The 18,389-nt window shown below is 47.1% G+C and overlaps 1 protein-coding gene across 2 annotated transcripts in view; it reads left to right on the forward strand.

The window, feature by feature from the left end:
• ICA1 (islet cell autoantigen 1) overlaps positions 1-9,868 on the forward strand; it is a 67,218-nt gene extending 57,350 nt beyond the window's left edge. For both annotated transcript variants that reach the window (XM_074151095.1, XM_074151094.1), the window contains 3 exons: positions 1,572-1,853; positions 7,107-7,196; positions 8,905-9,868. In XM_074151095.1, coding sequence (XP_074007196.1) covers positions 1,572-1,853; positions 7,107-7,196; positions 8,905-9,026 — 494 coding nt within the window. In that variant the 3' untranslated portion in view covers positions 9,027-9,868. The remainder of the gene's footprint in view (positions 1-1,571; positions 1,854-7,106; positions 7,197-8,904) is intronic.
• The last annotated feature ends 8,521 nt before the right edge of the window (positions 9,869-18,389 follow it).

Here is an 18,389-nt window from a genome sequence, read left to right on the forward strand (position 1 = left end):
AGGATTTGCCTCTCTGCCTCGCCTGCTGAACTGCTACAGGGGGGAATTGTAGGTGCTTGGACAACCTTAACATCCTCTGCTCTTTATCTGAAGATGGGAAAGCAGCCTGAAAATTCATGAGAACAAATTGTTTTCTATGGTATTTTAGTTATAGTCTAGGGGGAACATCAGGAGAATTGACTTGTTTGTGATGTTTCTATTTCTGATTTGTGGGCCCTGGCAGGGAGTACAGAGGTATATACAAATGTGAAAGGAGCTGAATCTCAAAGCTGACTTCAGTAATGAGTAAAATCCTTATATTATGTGTCGCAGTATTTGTTTCTCAGTACGTAGGTGTGTATGTTGACTCATCAGCCTATTTTAAAACACTGTTTTGTCCTTTTTTTTTCTCCTCTGACTCAACTTCAGCCATTTCATTAGAAATTATTACAGCTATTAAAAGGGAGTTTGCCTGAGAAGACCATTGCATTTAAATAAAATGCAGTGCTTTGCTGCTATGCAACTATAAATCTTCCATCCCCACCCAAAAAGGTTAAAAACATCTTTACAAGTTGTATCCAACTTGCAGAGCTCAGCTGATCTGCCCCAACTTTGGAAAACTGAAGTGGCTTCTGTGCCTTACCACAAGTTTGAAACAAGCATAATTAAGATACATTACTGAAACCCTGATCAGTTTAACTTATCAACATCGTTTACCACCGGTTTTGCCCTCTGTGTGCTCCCACGGTGGAGCTCTAAATGTTTCCAACTAAAATAATACTTGGGGGTTCCTTGACAGTTCTTTCACTCTCCAAATATTTTGTAAGCTGGAGAAAAGGATTACGATCCTGGTTACAAGCTTCGTGTATTTTACAGAACTATTTCACATTTCTAAAAAAGGAAAAATTGGTTTTAAGGAGTAACGGCTCGAGTGAGCCAAGAGCTTCTTCAGTTGCAGTTCTGGTGCTAGAAAAGCCCTCAAGGGGAATCAGAAGGAAAGTGGCCCCAGTTATTTCTCAGCAGCCTGAGAGAGGCAGAAAAGAGCTCCTACAGCATCCACCAGTGCAGAAATCCCACCCTCTGCAGAGTAACCTGATCTCACGGGGAAATACCCCAGTAATTCAAGCACTGGGCAGAAGGTCATAAAAGTGATCTTAAGTACATTCTCACAAAATTCTAGAATAAACCCCAACTCTTTTTTATTTTCAGTTTATACCAATCTGATTTTTTTTGTTGACGGTTTTATATAATGCTTCAAAAAAGCAACATAAAAGTCGTCTTCTCCAATGGTTTAAATATTAGACTATGGAATGATTTTGGTGTGGTGCTTAACAGATTTTTAAGCATACTTGTGGTATCGTTTTTAATGAGAAATGAGTCTTAACGGCAGGGAGGTTATTTAAGATAACCAAGGAATTATTTGTTGCATAAGCTACAAGCCCAGATGTCCAAGAGAGTTGGGTCTAAAAGAGAAAACAATAAATATCCATGCAAAAAAATACCAAACCTAGACTGGATGCTTTAAAAAGCTTCCTTCTTTTCTTTGTTTGTCTAAAAAACCCCTATTTATCTCAACTCTTGTTCTGAGACAGCTTCAAAGGATCAGTTTGTGAGGTCCTTGGAGGCAGAGCCTGGTGACAAGGATGACATGGTATTGCTGAATGAGATCCTCAACGCCTCCTCCCTGGAAGAGGGGGAGTTCAGCAGGGAGTGGACGGCTGTTTTTGGACAGGTTGCACTCGCTGATCTCGCCGTGAACTCCTCAGCTGGGGACGTGGAGAACACGTCATCGTCCGTGGCACCAACACCGTCGGGTTTCCTGCCCTCACAGCTGTTGGACCAAAACATGAATGACTTGCAGTCATCTTTACATGGTGAGAGCTCCTCTTGTTCTCTTAGCATTTTGTTTTTAAGTTTTAGAGCATGGCTTTCTGCTGTGCAGAAGTGCGGTGACAGCCTTTGTTGTGCCATAGAGGCAGAAACCCTGAATTTAAAGCAGAGTGGCCTGGAGAAGATGTGAGTAGCATATTTGATTTTCTAGCCCTGCTCATTCAGTGTTTGTGAACGAAGTACCCTAAAGCCTGAAGTCTGTCTTGAATATTTTCATTGAGTTTCCTGAAATGTTCTGTAGGCCTGAGAGACTTTTTTTTCCGTAACAGAAAATCTGCTTGAGTGGGTTTTACTGTTTAAATCACAACTGCTGTCTCTGTGAAGGGGCCAAAGAACTGAAAATGATTATCGTATTTTGTCTGGGAATACTATTTTTAAACAACTTAGTGAAACTCAATTGTATTAATTCATTTTTGTGTATTTTTTTTTTTCAATCATCCCATACTGTTGCATGTAGGGCTATGAGTAAGGTAGAAATGGGTTGTTTCATCCTAGCAACAGAACAGGGGGATTCCTCTTGTAGGCAGGTTATCTACGGATGCAGGTAACAACCCTTCTTCTCCCCTTTCTTCCGTGCAGTTCATTTTCTTGGGTTTTTCAAGCTCCTGCTGGGGGGAGAGGAAAGGAAAGAGGGGGAGTAGGGCAGAGCTTTCCTGCTGCTGCTTTGGCCTTGAGGAAGGGAGGAGGGAGGAAGGTGGTGACAACCAGCCAACAGCAACTACCTTCGTCCTCTTCGCGGTCCAGCTAGATTTTTCCTAGGGCTTTGCAGGCTGGAGGAGGAGCTGGCCTTTTTGGGCTCTGTCCCAAGTCATTTAAATCTCATTTGAGGAAGAGTAATGTGTAGGAAAGACTAGCAGACTGATTCCATCCCAAAGACTGCTTCCTGGAACCCGTGCAACTAGTACAGTCATATGTGATGTCAAACGACCTGTGACATTTCGGCAAGAATAAAAAAGTCAAATTTACCTTATAATTAATCCAGTTGCCACCAGCCCCCTAAAGCAAGATATTTGGGTTCACTGACTTCAATGCTTAGATGGAAACTGGGGAAGTGACGTTTGCGATGATGCACCATTTTAGGTGTATTTTTACGATGAGGTACATACATCTATGAGTGTGATTGATAGTGTGAAGAGGGACTGGAAGAGTGCAGGATCTGACCTCGTAAAATATAAGCTAAAAAATAATGAGCTTTAGTCATTGCGTTGTCAAATTAAAGAGTTTGTGACCAGAAGCAGATGTGGGATCTATTGAAAGGGGAAAAAGGAATGATGAAAAATACCTTTCTTGATGCAGAGACATAAACAGATTTTAAGCAAATAACTGAAAATAGCAACAGAAATATTATGGGATTGATTTTTTTTTTTTTCAGTGTTTTTACATGTTTTTAAATGTAAACATGTTTTTGAAGGAAAAATCTTTCTGAGATATAAACGGCAAATCCTTTCTGAGGTGGTTGTTATTCCTCTGATTTGCGGAAGACGCTGGCACTGACTGGGCTGATAGCGCTGCGAAGTCAGAGCTCAGGTATCTTGCATTCCAGGAACACCAGAAATGGAAAATCCATTCCAGTCAACCTGGAAAAGAATAAATATGTATTGTAAGAATAAAATAAGTCGGTGTTTTCAAATGGATGGCCAAGGTTTTGGCAGAAGATCATGGTAATTGATCTATTGGCATTTGAAAAGTCAGAGTTAATCACCTAATGATTGTATCTGATAATCAGCATGTTTCCAGCTGACTCCAGGTGCCACGTAAAATGCATTATTTTAACTAACTTTCAAAGAAGTTTTTGGGTTTTTTTTTCTTATTTTTCAACAGAACGTGAAATTTTGTTCATTTTATATTTTGCAATATCTCAATTTTAATCTTAAACTGCACTTCACAGCATTTCTTCCATGATTTGACATTGTCAATAAATTTGGAAACAGAGACTTTTTTTTTTAAAAAACCAAAGTACTAACTGCAGGATAAACATATCTAAACATACAAGTTGAAAATATTAGAATATATGAATTATGGATATTTTTACTGAGGACTTGATACATATCTTACACTTTTTTTCCCCACCCTAATTAATAGGATTGCTTGAGAATTATCCAATGTGAATAATTATTCGCACTGGAGCCTGGATGTTACATACTTCCTGTGTGAATTTGGCCTTAAGACCATAAAGATTCTTAAAACTCACATGCTTAACTTTAAGCACATTAACTTTTCTATTAACTTCAGTGGGATTACTTACTTATTTTACGTTAAGCACACTCATAAATCTTTGGGGCTTTGTTTTCTCTCTGCCTCAGATCTTAATCTGGAAACCAGGCACAACGCTGCGCAGGTTATAAACTCTTACGGTCAGGAATTCCCAGCTCGGAGTTTTCTCTGGCCGTATTTATAGGCAGGATCCAGCACAGTGGGACTTTGAATTGCTGTGGGACTACCAGCTGCTGCTTCAAAAATATATATATAAATTTATATATATGTTAAAAATAAAGCATCAGATCTTTAAGATTCCCTTCCAGATACAGCTTTGTAGTTTGGTGGCCTCTCCACTTCTTCACGGAGCGCGTTGGCTTTCTCTTTTATGATGTTTATGGCCTCATTTATTTGCTTATTCATCCCACTGAGGGCTCCTCTTTATCTTACCCACACGTGCGTATGTTCTAGTCGGTAAGAAAATGTGCAGCTCACCGTTTCCATTTCTAAATTTAATTGTGGTGACGTTTGGGGTAGGTGCCGGCTGAAAAGTAAGCTGTTGGGTTTTCTTGCTGTCTCGGCGATAATCTTGTGTCTGGTCACGTAAAGGAGCCGTCCCATGAAGGGGCAAACCCCGAACAGGCTGAGGGCCAGCAACTGCTTTCAGATTGATGGGCTGCACTTTGGCTTTGAAAGGCAAATTGTTCTTTGCAGCTAAACATAAAACAGTAAAAACATAATTCATGAAAGTATTTAGTAAAAATTCTGTTTCAGTCTTTCCCAATGCCTTCACAGATGGATAAGCTCATTACAAAAGCATCACACGTTTTCTGGAGCATTTCTGGTTGGATGTTTTTGTGGCTGTTGTTAGGTTCTTTTAATTTTCTAAGTGGGACTTGAGCTTCCTGCATTTCAGAGAACCAGACCACAGCGTCTCTCAGGAACATGCTGCTTCCTGAGTTTTAGCCCAGGGACTCAAAAGGAGAGCCCCAAAGGAGTCAACTGCTCTGCAGTGTTTCACTCCTGGTCTGCCTGTCTCATCGCTGTAAAGGAACATGTGCCCTTGTGGCCAAGAAGGCCAATGGCATCCTGGGGGACATCAGGAAGAGTGTGACCAGCAGGTGGAGGGAGGTCATCCTCCCCCTCTGCTCTGCCCTGGGGAGGGCCCATCTGGAGCTCTGTGTCCAGTTCTGGGCTCCCCAGTTCAAGAAGGCCAGGGAACTGCTGGAGAGGGTACAGCAGAGGGCTACAAGGATGATGAGGGGACTAGAACATCTCTCTGATGAGGAAAGGCTGAGGGACTTGGGTCTTTTCAGTCTGGAGAAGAGAAGACTGAGGGGGGATCTGATCAACGCCTATAAATACTTCAAGGGTGGGTGTCAGGAGGATGGGGCCAGTCTTTTTTCAGTGGTGCCTAGGGACAGGACAAGAGGAAATGGGCACAAACTTGAACATAAGAAGTTCCACCTAAACATGAGGAGGAACTTCTTTCCTGTGAGGGTGGCAGAGCCCTGGAAGAGGCTGCCCAGGGAGGTGGTGGAGTCTCCTTCTCTGGAGACATTCAAACCCGCCTGGACACGTTCCTGTGGGACCTGCTCTGGGTGACCCTGCTCTGTCAGGGGGTTGGACTGGATGATCTCCAGAGGTCCCTTCCAACCCCATATCATTCTGTGATTCTGTGAACATCAGTGAGGTCTCCAGGAGCCAACTCCTGATCTCACTGAAGTCCCTGGGAATTGCACTGAAACTTTCCAGGCAGCGCTTGTGCTCATTTCTGTGAAATTAGGCTTTGTCCCTGTTTGCTTGAGCCACTCAATTTATCCGTTGCCATCTGTTGACAAATTGAAGCACTTTCCCACAACACATCTGCAAACTAACGAAGGTGTTCCAGTTCTCTGTAGTTGTGTGTAATGGCCTTTGCCATTCTCCTGTGTTGTTACACTTGCACAACTATGCCATTCTGAAATGTTAAGGCCATACTTTTTATTATTTATTATTCAAATGTGCTTATTTGAAAGATTAAACTTTAAAAATCTAATTCTCAGGGGGCGGGGGCTAGCTTCTAAGCCTTTATCACCTTTCCCTAGAACAAATATATGTGAGGCCTCTGCATCCAAGTTTTGAGTAAGTTTTTGGGTTGTTTCCTTAGAGACAGGGAGGATGTTTGTGGCTTTAAATTTCCTTCCTAATTCATGTGATTTTATAGAAACGCTCTTCTTGCCTCCTTTTAATAACACGGCTTGGGCTTCAGAGCCTTTTTAGTCAAGGTAAGAGCAGAGAGTGATGAGAACGATCCCTTGGAGAGAGGAAGGGTTTATGTGACTCACGTGGCTCTTACAGTGACTGTCAGGACACGGGGTACCAATATCTGACAGGGGTCTCGGAAGAGGAGAAAGTAAAGGGAGGAAGGACACAGAGAGCAGTAGAAAAGGATGAGAGAGCACGTAGAAAAAGAGACTGAATAAGGAAATACTGGCTGTGTGCGCAGTTAATATCCTGTTTGTGAATCTGCAGAATTAACTCCACCAGTTCCCTGAGATGGATGGGTAATTGGCAAGACCACACCCAAAGGAGAAATTATGGAAATCAGAACTACATCCACCGGTCCTTCAAACGTGAGAAAGCACAAGAACTTAAATATCTTAAGTCAGGGACAGAAATGCTCAATTTTTTCCTGCTGTGTTTCCGTGGTATGGCCACCCCTGGTTCGTTAGGCCAGCCTCGCTCATCTGGCCTCATTAATGTATTTATCGTTACTCTTTTGTGGCTGTGGAACATGCACGTAAGAACAAAAAATAGCCAATACCCAGTTTCCCCTTTTCCTGCATCGTTACAGTCTCAAGTGAAGAACAACGGGATACTCCATTAAATTAAAACCTAGTTTTAAGTTAACTCGAAGTAGCGCATCTTGAATTTAATTGTTCAATTCTTTAATTCTTTTTCAGCCCGGGTAAAGGTTTGGAAGGCTGCCTGGCACGTGGGGGGGTGAGAGTTAACGCGGTAACTCCTCCCGCTAACGCTGCTGTGCTGTTGAATTGCAGGATGGGCAGCTGATGGCGTGAACCTGGCGTCTGCACCGCAGCCAGCACAGAAACCAAACAGCCCCAACACCAACGCGACGCCCAGGAAAGGTGATTCGTTCATAGATTTTTTTTTCAGTTAACGTTGCTTTTCCTTTTTAGCTGCGTCTTGTGTATCTCACCGGTCTCCTCAGTTAAAGTAACTACTACAGAAACAGGTTTTACGATGATGTATTTCAGGAATCACGCGCTCGGTAATGAATTGCTCCGTTGGAGTGTTGACGGGGTGTATGATGTGTATGGCTTTGGGGGGGCTTCGGTGCCAGGAGTGTGTCAAAAGGGTCATTTACTCTATAACCAGCCAGCGCAAACTACAGTTTCTTTTACTACTTTAATTTTGAGTCACACAGAATAGCATCTGCCTGCACTTTGGCTCAGATAAACAGCGTTTTTGAAGCTCCAGGAGGACACTGCGGCTAAAATACAGGCTACTGATAAGGCAGAAGAGCCCTAATTGCAAATGTTGTTGATAACGTGTATCAGTAATCATCTGTTTGAAACTTAATTCACTTCTTGCCACTGACTCAAAGAGCGCATAGTCCTGCCAGCTGCTGAGACAAAGCCCAGCTGATTTTGACTGGTGTTTTCTGGGTGGGTGAACCAGGAATATGTTGAATCCTCATTGCCAGGTTGTCGCTACGTCAAAGACGTTCAGTGCAGAAGAAAGGAGCGATACGTGTTCCTTCCCCTGCCCCCTGGAATTAAAAGACTGTCACGTTTCTGCCAGCAGAAAAAGAGGGTTATGTTTAGGACACTGTTTTGGAAAGGAGCGTGGTGCCACAGCTCCAGTACCTTCAGCAGAAAAAGGAACAGCCTTCAGCTGCTTTTAAATCTGTTTATGCAAGCGGCAGGTCCTCCAGCCTTGCAGACACCAAGACGAAAGTCATGCCAGCGGGAGCCTGTTTTGGCCATTGATCCCTTGTTTCACGCGATGTTTTATCTCCGAGTGGAACAGCACGTTATTTCACACTCCGTATCTTACATGTGCTGTAACAAGCACAGGGTACCTTCTTTACGGCAGCCAAAGAGACCTCATCTTTAACTCAAACATCTGCCCTTTTGGAATAGAGGAGGCAGGAGACCTCTGTGACATCCGGGTGTCGATAGAGACACACAGACGCAGTAGCCCCGCTGCTGCTGGAACGTGTTCCTGGGTCCCATTTGTTTACATCCATCAAAAACTACACCCTAATATTAGAAGCCGCGCCGGGGCCCGACTGTCAAACGTACCCCTCTCTCCCAGCCGGTACCTTCCCAGTCAAACCTCATTCCAGATGCGTAATGACCTCGTGTGGTCCCGCACGGGGGGGACAGAGCCGTCACATGAACTGGATTTAGGGGAAGGAATTTAGCCCTGCAAGAGAGGTCGAAAGTAAAATTTGCCTTCCCTTTCCTTTTACTTTTTTGCAGGCGTTGCATGTGCACCCACAAATAAAACACCTTTCATGGAACAAAGCTGGGCAGAGGGAGATTGGCTTTATTTTTAATTAAATCCTGTACTTAGCATGGCAGGAGCCATGTGAAATACCCAGGCAGACAGATGTAAAACATTCACTCCTTCTAAAGTTCCGCGTTCTGTTAAAGGTAGTGTTTTAAAATGCCATCGCTCATTCAGACTTTTTTTGTCAGAAGTGCCCTTAGTAATAAATTAAACAAGAGCACGGCGTTTGTTTGACCTCAGTCAAACTTTCAGGCAGTTTTGTTTTAAAATATCTGACAAGTCTGTACTTTTTTTTTTTTCTTTTTTTCCCCCCCCCAGATCCCACAAAGAATCCTAAAGACTTGACCGCCTGGTTCAGTCTCTTCGCTGACCTGGACCCGTTATCCAACCCTGATGCTGTCGGGAAAACTGATAAAGAACACGAATTGCTTAATGCATGAGTCAGCTGCCTCCGGGAACTCACAGCCTTCCATTCATCAGCTCTACTTGGGGGTTTAAAAAAAAAAAAAAAAACAAAACCCCTAAATGAAAACTAGTCTGCTGTTGTGAAACTATAAAGTATGTGCCATGATAATAAACCTAAAGGGAATGAATCCCTTTTTATATAGGTACAGTTATTCGCTCCTGTTTTGTATAAAGAGTTCGCGTTTATTTTCTACGTGGATTTACAAAAATGAGGTTAAGGATTAGGGCAGATTTCTTGCCAAATTAGATTATCTGCTGAAACACTGTCTTTGCCTGAGGTGATGCGGAGCTAAAACTGGAGTTAAATACAAATTGCAAACTTATTTTTTTATAATGTTTCTTGAGTAAATAATAATAATGAAAAACTAATCCCGTAACTGAGGAGGCTGCATGAGCCAAACGTCTGCCGCGTACACAGTATCGCTGTAACTGCTCTGGTGAGGCACCAACTGAATTTGTTTCGTTAGTAGTCACAGTGAAAAAAAAAAAAAAAAAATCTGTGCTGGGGCTAATTATTGAAGAAATCTCTCCGGGGTCTGTGCAGCCGTGGAAATCGGGCCCTTTCTGATTTAACTTCTCGGGCAGCCGGCACCACCTCCCCAGGCGGTGTGCCCAGGAGCCTGCTCTTCCCAGGTTTTTCTCCATCGCACCGACAGAGTTTGCCCCTGTTTTGCAGGAGTTTCTGGCGGCTGATGCTTTACCCTGCCTTCAGAACATCCATGTTTCTGTTCGGAGTATTTTTCATCCCATTTATTTCTGGAGCATGTGTTATTTTGAGCTTGTTGTGACATTGACTCTTTAATAAATTGATTTTGACAAAAAAAAAAATTATAGATCTTTTCTTCCCGGTGCTGGGTGCTGCTGAATTGGTAGGTAACGAGCATCGGAAGGTGAAACATAGGGCCGGTTTTGAGATGGTACTTAGTAATTAATGTCGTTATCTCGTGCTCAACAGCAATCCAGGAGGATAGTAAGAAAATCTGAACTCGCTCGGTGTCCCCTTGCCCCCGGCTCTCCTTTAACAGCAAAGGGAGGGAAACAGGATGTGGCAGGAGCCACGTAAGATCCCAAGTTCTATGATGTCCTGTGGAAGACCCGCATTGCAATTTATTGTATTTGGCCTTTTTTAATTCAGTTCATTTTCCTTTTACGTCGGTGGAGTTTTTCACTGCCGGTCGGCTGTACCCGCCGTTAGTTAATCCTCGCCCCGTGGGCTGCGAGATGAGGTAACGAAGAAAATGCGTTGGGAACCTGCAAATAACTAGATAAAGACAGACGTTCACCCAGGTGACCTGCAGGACGTCGTTCAGCGGCCGCACCCAGGATGCGGGTGACCTTCTGGGCTGCCAGCGCAGAAATCCAACCGCGCTTCTGTCCTGCGAGGGTGGCAGAGCCCTGGGACAGGCTGCCCGGAGAGGCTGTGGGGTCTCCTCCTCTGGAGATGTTCAGACCCACCTGCAGGGGTTCCCGTCCAACCTGCCTCCTCGCCCACCTGTACAATTCCTGCGCCTCGAAAACGCCGCCTTGTTTTAAAACGAGCCGCCATACGGGGCGGCAGGAAGCAGAGCAACCGCTCGGCTTGGCAGCAGCTGCTCTGCCGGGAAGCAGGAACGCTGAGAGAGTCCGGCACAACGTCGGCAAAGTGGCTACGAAGGAGCTGCTTCCCGCGTTGGGGCTGCCGTCCTGGCTCAGCGTGTGGCTAGTGCGCAGAGCCCGGTGGCTAGTGCACAGATCTCACACTCACACACACACAGTGACAGTAAACATGGGACCTGTGTGCACACACACACACAGTGACAGTAAACAGGGGACCTGTGTGCACACACACACAGAGTGACAGTAAACATGGGACCTGTGCACATGTGTGCACACACACACACACAGTGACAGTAAACATGGGACCTGTGCATGCACACACAGTGACAGTAAACATGGGACCTGTGCACACACACTCACACAGTGACAGTAAACATGAGACCTGTGCACACACAGTGACAGTAAACATGAGACCTGCGCGCGCACACACACACACAGTGACAGTAAACATGAGACCTGTGTGCACACACACACAGAGTGACAGTAAACATAGGACCTGTGCGCGCGCACACGCACACACACAGTGACAGTAAACATGGGACCTGTGCATGCACACGCGCGCACACACACACAGTGACAGTAAACATGGGACCTGTGCACGCGTGTGCACACACACTCACACAGTGACAGTAAACATGGGACCTGTGCATGCACACGCGTGCACACACACACACAGTGACAGTAAACATGGGACCTGCACACACACACACACAGTGACAGTAAACATGGGACCTGTGCGCACGCACACACACACACACAGAGCGACAGTAAACATGGGACCTGTGTGTGCACATGCACACGCACACATACACACAGTGACAGTAAACATGGGACCTGCACACACACACACACAGAGTGACAGTAAACATGGGACCTGTGTGTGCACATGCACACATACACACAGTGACAGTAAACAGGGGACCTGTGCATGCATGTGCACACACACTCACACAGTGACAGTGAACATGGGACCTGTGCATGCACACGCACACACACACAGTGACAGTAAACATGGGACCTGTGTGCACACACACACAGAGTGACAGTAAACATGAGACCTGTGCGTGCGCACATACACACACAGTGACATTAAACATGGGACCTGTGCACGCGTGTGCGCACACACTCACACAGTGACAGTAAACATGGGACCTGTGTGCACACACACACAGAGTGACCGTAAACATGGGACCTGTGCATGCACACATGCGCACACACACACAGTGACAGTAAACATGAGACCTGTGCACGCGCACACACACACACACAGTGACAGTAAACATAGGACCTGTGCACGCGTGTGCAGACACACTCACACAGTGACAGTAAACATGGGACCTGTGCATGCACACGTGCGCACACACAGACAGTGACAGTAAACATGAGACCTGTGTGCACACACACACAGTGACAGTAAACATGGGACCTGCACACACACACACAGTGACAGTAAACATGGGACCTGTGCGCACGCGCACACACACACACACAGTGACAGTAAACATGAGACCTGTGTGCACACACACACAGAGTGACAGTAAACATGGGACCTGCACACACACACATGCATCCACACACACATGCGTGTCCACACACACAGAGTAAACACGGGACCCGCACACACACGTCCACACACACACGTGCACACACACAGTGACAGTAAACATGGGACCTGCACACACACACACGCACACACACAGTAAACATGGGACCTGCACACACACGCACACACACACGCACACACAGACACACACACAGTAAACATGGGACCTGCACACACACACACACACACAGAGTAAACATGGGACCTGGACACACTCACACGCACACACACGCACACGCACACACGCACACGCACGCACACACGCCCCGTGGCCGAGGAGGCCCTGCAGGTTCAGCAGGTGCGGCCGGGGGTGGCCGCGGGGGTGGCCGGGGCTGGGCTGGCAGCCCCTTACCCGGGGGGGGGGGGTAAAAACCCCAAAACAAGAAAGCACGTAATGCCTGAGGCAGCAGAGGTGACGCAGGGACACGGGCCTGTGCCGGGGGCGGGGGGGGGAGATACCGCAGCCTTCGGGCAGGGGCCCTGGTCACCTCGACTCGTCACCAAACCGCAGCTCCCGCTTCCAGCCACGGGAACCTTCCCAAACCGGAGCACGAAGGGAAACGCGATTTACAGGCAGGAGGCGGCCAGGAAGAAAGGCAGCGCGGCCGCCGCTTCAAGGCCCTCCCTCTTGCCCCTCCCGCCTCCATTTTAACAGCCCGTCCTCTCGGAAGACATCCCCTGGAATTGGAAAACGCTGGAAATCCATACTGGGTCATTTTCCCGCCGGCGCTTTGCAGGCGCGGACGGAACCGTCTGGGCCGAGGTGGTTTTTAAGGAGCAGCGCGGCCGGGCTGTGCGTGCTTGGGGTGCCCTCTCCCTCCCCCAGAAACACGGGCAGTATCCAACGGAGGCGCTTAATTGAGGCCGAGGCACCTGATGATGTTCCCTTTGATGGTTGTTATCCCAGTGACAAAAAAAAAAGGAAAGTGTTTTAAGATACAGGAAAATGCTTTTATGGCCCCAAAGTCAGTCCTTCTGTTGCGCAGCTTCGCCAAAGCAAAACAAGTTCCTTTCTGCAGGGAGGGCTGCCAACGGGAAGCGACGCCTTTCCCCAGGGATGACTTAATCCAATGGACACACCAACCAGCACCGACAAGACCCTTGTGGAGGTGTTTGTCTCTGCACCAGGGAATATGAAAAAAAACCCCAAACAACCCAAAAAACACCTGACCCACAACAGCGTCACGCAGGTTGGGGCCAGTTGCGCTGGGAGTCATGGGCTCAGGAAGAACTTCTTTGCTGTGAGGGTGGTGAGAGCCTGGCCCAGGTTGCCCAGAGAAGCTGTGGCTGCCCCATCCCTGGAGGGGTTCAAGGCCAGGTTGGAGGGGGCTTGGAGCAACCTGCTCTGGTGGGAGGTGTCCCTGCCCAGGGCAGGGGGTGGCACTGGATGGTCTTTAAGGTCCCTTCCAACCCAAACCATTCAGTGGTTCTATGATGGTCCCTGTCCCGCCAGAAGAAGGTCAAACCAGAAAGTTCTCCCTGGAGTAAAGTAGGTTTCTCAGGTACGTAACCCCAAAAGTGTCAAAACCATCTCCTTGGCATTTTTCACTGGAACAGACACCACTCACACCCACCATCGCACCCAACCACATTTCACGGACAACAGCCCCTGAAGGAGGTGACAATCCCTAATGCACGCAACGTGTGCCCCATCTGAAATAAAACCAGGCAGCGGGAGCCTGCAGCGTGTCCATCCCTGCCCTCCCACAGCCGCGTAAGCCTACGCCTAAAACTTACTTTTTTTCAGCAACTGAATAATAGAATCACAGAATGGTTTGGGTTGGAAGGGACCTTAAAGATCATCCAGTGCCACCCCCTGCCCTGGGCAGGGACACCTCCCACCAGACCAGGTTGCTCCAAGCCCCCTCCAACCTGGTCCTGAAAGACTGACACTGAAACGCTGAATGTTTTTCCAAGTGTTTTCAGGAGGTACAAGGAATTAGAACCCACAGGAAGCACGAAAGCAGTCTTGCATTATTTTTTTTCTTATTTCCTAAGAACAAGGTTAGTTTCCGAAGGCAACACCTTTTTACTTTTTCCATTTTTTTCACAAGAACGAGTTCCTCCTCCCCCGTGTGACAAACCCAAAGACGCCACCCATCTTATGGAAAGGGGGCCGTTACTCCCTGAGGAACCTCGGTGTCACAGAGACGGGGCAGGACGGGACATTTTTATCCAACTAGAAATCATGAAACCAAGACAGGAGCAGTTGCATCACGCGGCCTTTCGGCACCAAACCTGAGCAGGGAGTCTCCTTCCTTTTAGCTTTCTCCTCCTTGGAGAAAGAACGTCCTTCCACAACCATGTGGAGAGCTCCCCGATCCCGTCCCCTCCCGCAGCACGCAGCCACGCAACCTGAATGAGCTCACGGGGCTGGCAGGAGTAGGGATTTGGATAAGGCTGTTTTACTTCCAGCTTATTTGGAGAAGTAAAAGTGAAAGCCAAGGGTAGAAGAAGTGACGAAGTTGGCTCCCAGGGGCGTTACTGACCATCCGTCGCCCTGAGCAAACCCCATTTCCCAACCAAGAGCCGTACAAATCCCTGCCAAGCTCAACCACTTTGCTACGCACATACAGCCCCCCAAATATTTATTTAAAAAACCCCAGATCTGATTTTTCTACAGGCACAGTTATTAGTCTAATTGTGCTTCATTAACCAGCTCGGGTTCTTAGACAACTTCCTCTTCTCCCAGGTCTCCAGCTCCTCTGCCTAAGAGCTTCCAAGCTACAGCTCCAGGCAGCCAAATTAACAGCGGAACCTGTTACGACCCGAGATAAAATTCCAAGTTCTTAAGAAAGGGGGCGGGGATCACTCTCTCCCGCTCCACCTGGTTGCTATTCTTCCTTGCTGTCCCTTCAATTAGCCCTTTAATTGGCATTTTCGCTCACCTCCAGCGCGGTCTTCACCGAGGAAGCTCTACCTTCTCAATCAGCGTTTTTCTATCAGCCCCACCGAGTGACCCGAGTGACCTCCGTCACCTCTCGCACCCCAAAAAGACACCGCCTACTCCCCGGTCTCTTACCCCCTCTCCAAAACCATGGTGTTACCGAGGAGGTGACAGGAATCAAAACCTACTATAAACCTACTCAACCTCCTCTGCTTCACTGGAGACTTCATTCCTCAGTGACGCAAACCAAGAGCTTTCAGAAGCCAGAAACTGCCCCCGAAGAGCCCCTGCAGAGAGTTGGTTTTAAAAAAGTGCTAATTCTCCAGTTAAAAATACTGCCCCGTGCTACCGTTCCAGCGAGGCAAGAGCAGTCGAGGCAGTGAAAAACACCCACCTCTTTGAAGTCAACCGAAATGTAAAAAGCCCCAAATAATCCCGAGTTACTGAGGTTTTATTATAAAAACACCTTCTTGAGCACATCCTTTGTAAAATCGTCTCATTTGAAATATGCCAGCACTTGAAAAAACATCCACCTTCGCACGTCAGCCCAGTACCCCGTTCCCCTCAGAGCTACAATAAACCCCGTATTTCCAGGATGAATTCATCTCCCTTCATTCTCTTCCTGCTGGAGGTCTCCAGCCCAGGCCTGGGAAACTTCAGTACCTCCTTCCTAAGGATTTCCCACCTAGCTCTTTACTAACCCGAATTAAGTCACTCCTCCACCATCACCTTAAACACGTCGTGTTCCTACAGAACCTCTCGCTGGGTGTTTTTTCCAGCCTCTCACTCCTTCCCACAGCTCTTCCCTGAGCCTTCTCCGACCCTTCACGGTCTCTCCTGAGCCAGTTGGGTTTTCCAGGACTGGTTACACCAACGCAAAGAGACAAGACAGACCTACTTTAACCGCCATGAGTCTTAGACCAACCTCTTTTAGCTCTGGAGAGCTGTTGTCGTCTTCAAGCCGCTTGGATTTTACCGCAAGAAACAGATGAAGGTGTCAATCCTTCCCCATGGAGTAAGACCAGGAGCTGGGTCGCGAGGCCTCAGTGGCCTCGGCTTGCCGCTGCGATGCCAAGCCAATGTCTCCAAACCATGCAGTTCCTCCTGTTTATTTTGCGTTACTCCCAGCTTGTGTTTAAACACTGAGAAGATACGGAGGCTCTTCCCTCGGGCCAGTATCTGGCCCTTCCCAAGAGCTGAATTCTCAGGAAGCCGCAAATCATGTCCCTGCCAGCACCCTGCTTCCTACAGCCAACAGGTCATAGAATCATAGAATCGTCTAGGTTGGAAGAGACCCTTGGGATCATTGAGTCCAACCATCTACCCTACTCTACAAAGTTCTCCCCTACACCATATCCCCCAACACCACATCACCCTCCATTGTCCCCTACCACTGGCACACGTAGCCATGGGCTCCTCTTACACCATCCTCTGGTCTCCAAAGAGTCCATTTCCAGAGCCGTGAATTACAGAATCACAGATTCACAGAATGCTATGGGGTTGGAAGGGACCTCTGGAGATCTTCCAGTCCAACCCCCCTGCCAGAGCAGGGTCACCCAGAGCAGGTTGCACTAGAAAACACAACGTTCAAGTTGAGGAACATCTTTAAGCCATGAAGCAGGGACACAAACCAAAATGATGTCATTAGCTGCCTACTCTCAGGGCTTTTCGGACCCCTTGGCATGGCTGGGAGGAGGACACACACAGTGAATTACAACAAGGTCCCTTCCAACCTACACAATTCTATGGTTCTATCAACAAGCATCACGACTTCCAAGTGTGGCTCGTGTGGAAGCGACACATCGCCACAACTGTAACTAACCAGGAGAGGCCTGGCTTCTCGGGGACAGTGACAAAATTACAGGGGGGACAAGTTCCATCACAACTTTCCAGGGCGAACCACACGCTCGTGTCCAAGTAATTCTTGAGAAGCAACTGGCCTCCCCACACAAGGACAGCCCCAAGCTGCTGCCACCAAATCCACGGAGAGGACAAGGCAGTCACAAGGCTTTTCCCAGCAAGGCCCAACGAGCCCAGGACGAAAATGGGTGAAACCAAGCTGTTTCCAAGCCAAGGAGCGGTTTGGTGGCAGGGTGGGACACGGCAGCCCTTGAGGCTCCAAGACTTTCAGCACTTTCAGTTCACTTTTGTTTTTAACATAAATCACACGGAAACCTTTAATCTCCGGGATGCCGAAAAACTTGCATTTCCACCTGCTGACCCGTTCTCGCCGCCATCGCCCTAGCGCTCCTCAGGGAACACCGACCCGGGGGGATTTACATCTATTTCAGTATTATTCATCTTTCCCCCCACCCCCTCCCCCCATCTGGAAAGAATTATTCTGCAAGTCAAATGACAATCACTTGACTCATAGAAAACAACCCGAAACCGAGACCGTCGGTCGCTTCACACCACATCCTTTGGGGGTTTAGTTTAGTTTCACGGAGTGAAACACCCCGACGGGGTGTTCATCATTTTCAACACGTAACTTGAAATGAGCCGGGGACCACAAACACAGCAGCCGAGACCCAGTTTCCAACAATGCTTCACCCGTTATTTTTTCTATGCTCTGAAGAAAGAAAAACCTCATTATATGCAGAAATAAGATATGCTATTTTTAAGCGTATTGTAAGCATCCGGCTATTTTTAGATATATTTCCCCCCCCCTCCCTTCCTAGAACAGCGTTACACAAAAAACCCCCCCGAGATAAGAGATGATCTTGTTCTGGAAGACAGAGCGCCCCAGGCAGAAAGATCCAGGGTGGAGCTTATTCTCGGTGCAAATTTGGAACAATATGAAACTCCAATCTCGTTTCACGTGCCGTTTCCAAAACAAATAAATAAACCACTGCTTTTGTGCCTCGTCCCCACCACTTGGTTTTTGGTTGTTTGGTTTTTAACTATAATTTTTATTTAAATAAGACACAAGAACTTCTATCCCCCCCCCCAAAAAAAAAAATAATTACAAAACAAAAGCCACACATTTCTCGTGTAAAGCAATATCGTGCGATAACTCCAATACTGCTCAGCGCAGCGGCTGGAAATAACAGTACAGCTATGTACAGAACTTTCCCCAATATCCGACGGATTTCTACAGCTGGATGTAGAATACAACGGAGATCAACAACTGCTGGGAAATCCACATGGCAAAGCCTTAGCTTTAACACATTTGGTTCCTCCCGATCCGCTAAGAACGAATGTGCAGTTGAATTAATATTTAGTTTCTCGTGGAAAAAATAAAATTAAAATTAA

This window comes from Numenius arquata, chromosome 7, assembly GCF_964106895.1.
Source record: "Numenius arquata chromosome 7, bNumArq3.hap1.1, whole genome shotgun sequence".
In the NCBI taxonomy this organism is placed as follows: Eukaryota; Metazoa; Chordata; class Aves; order Charadriiformes; family Scolopacidae; genus Numenius; species Numenius arquata.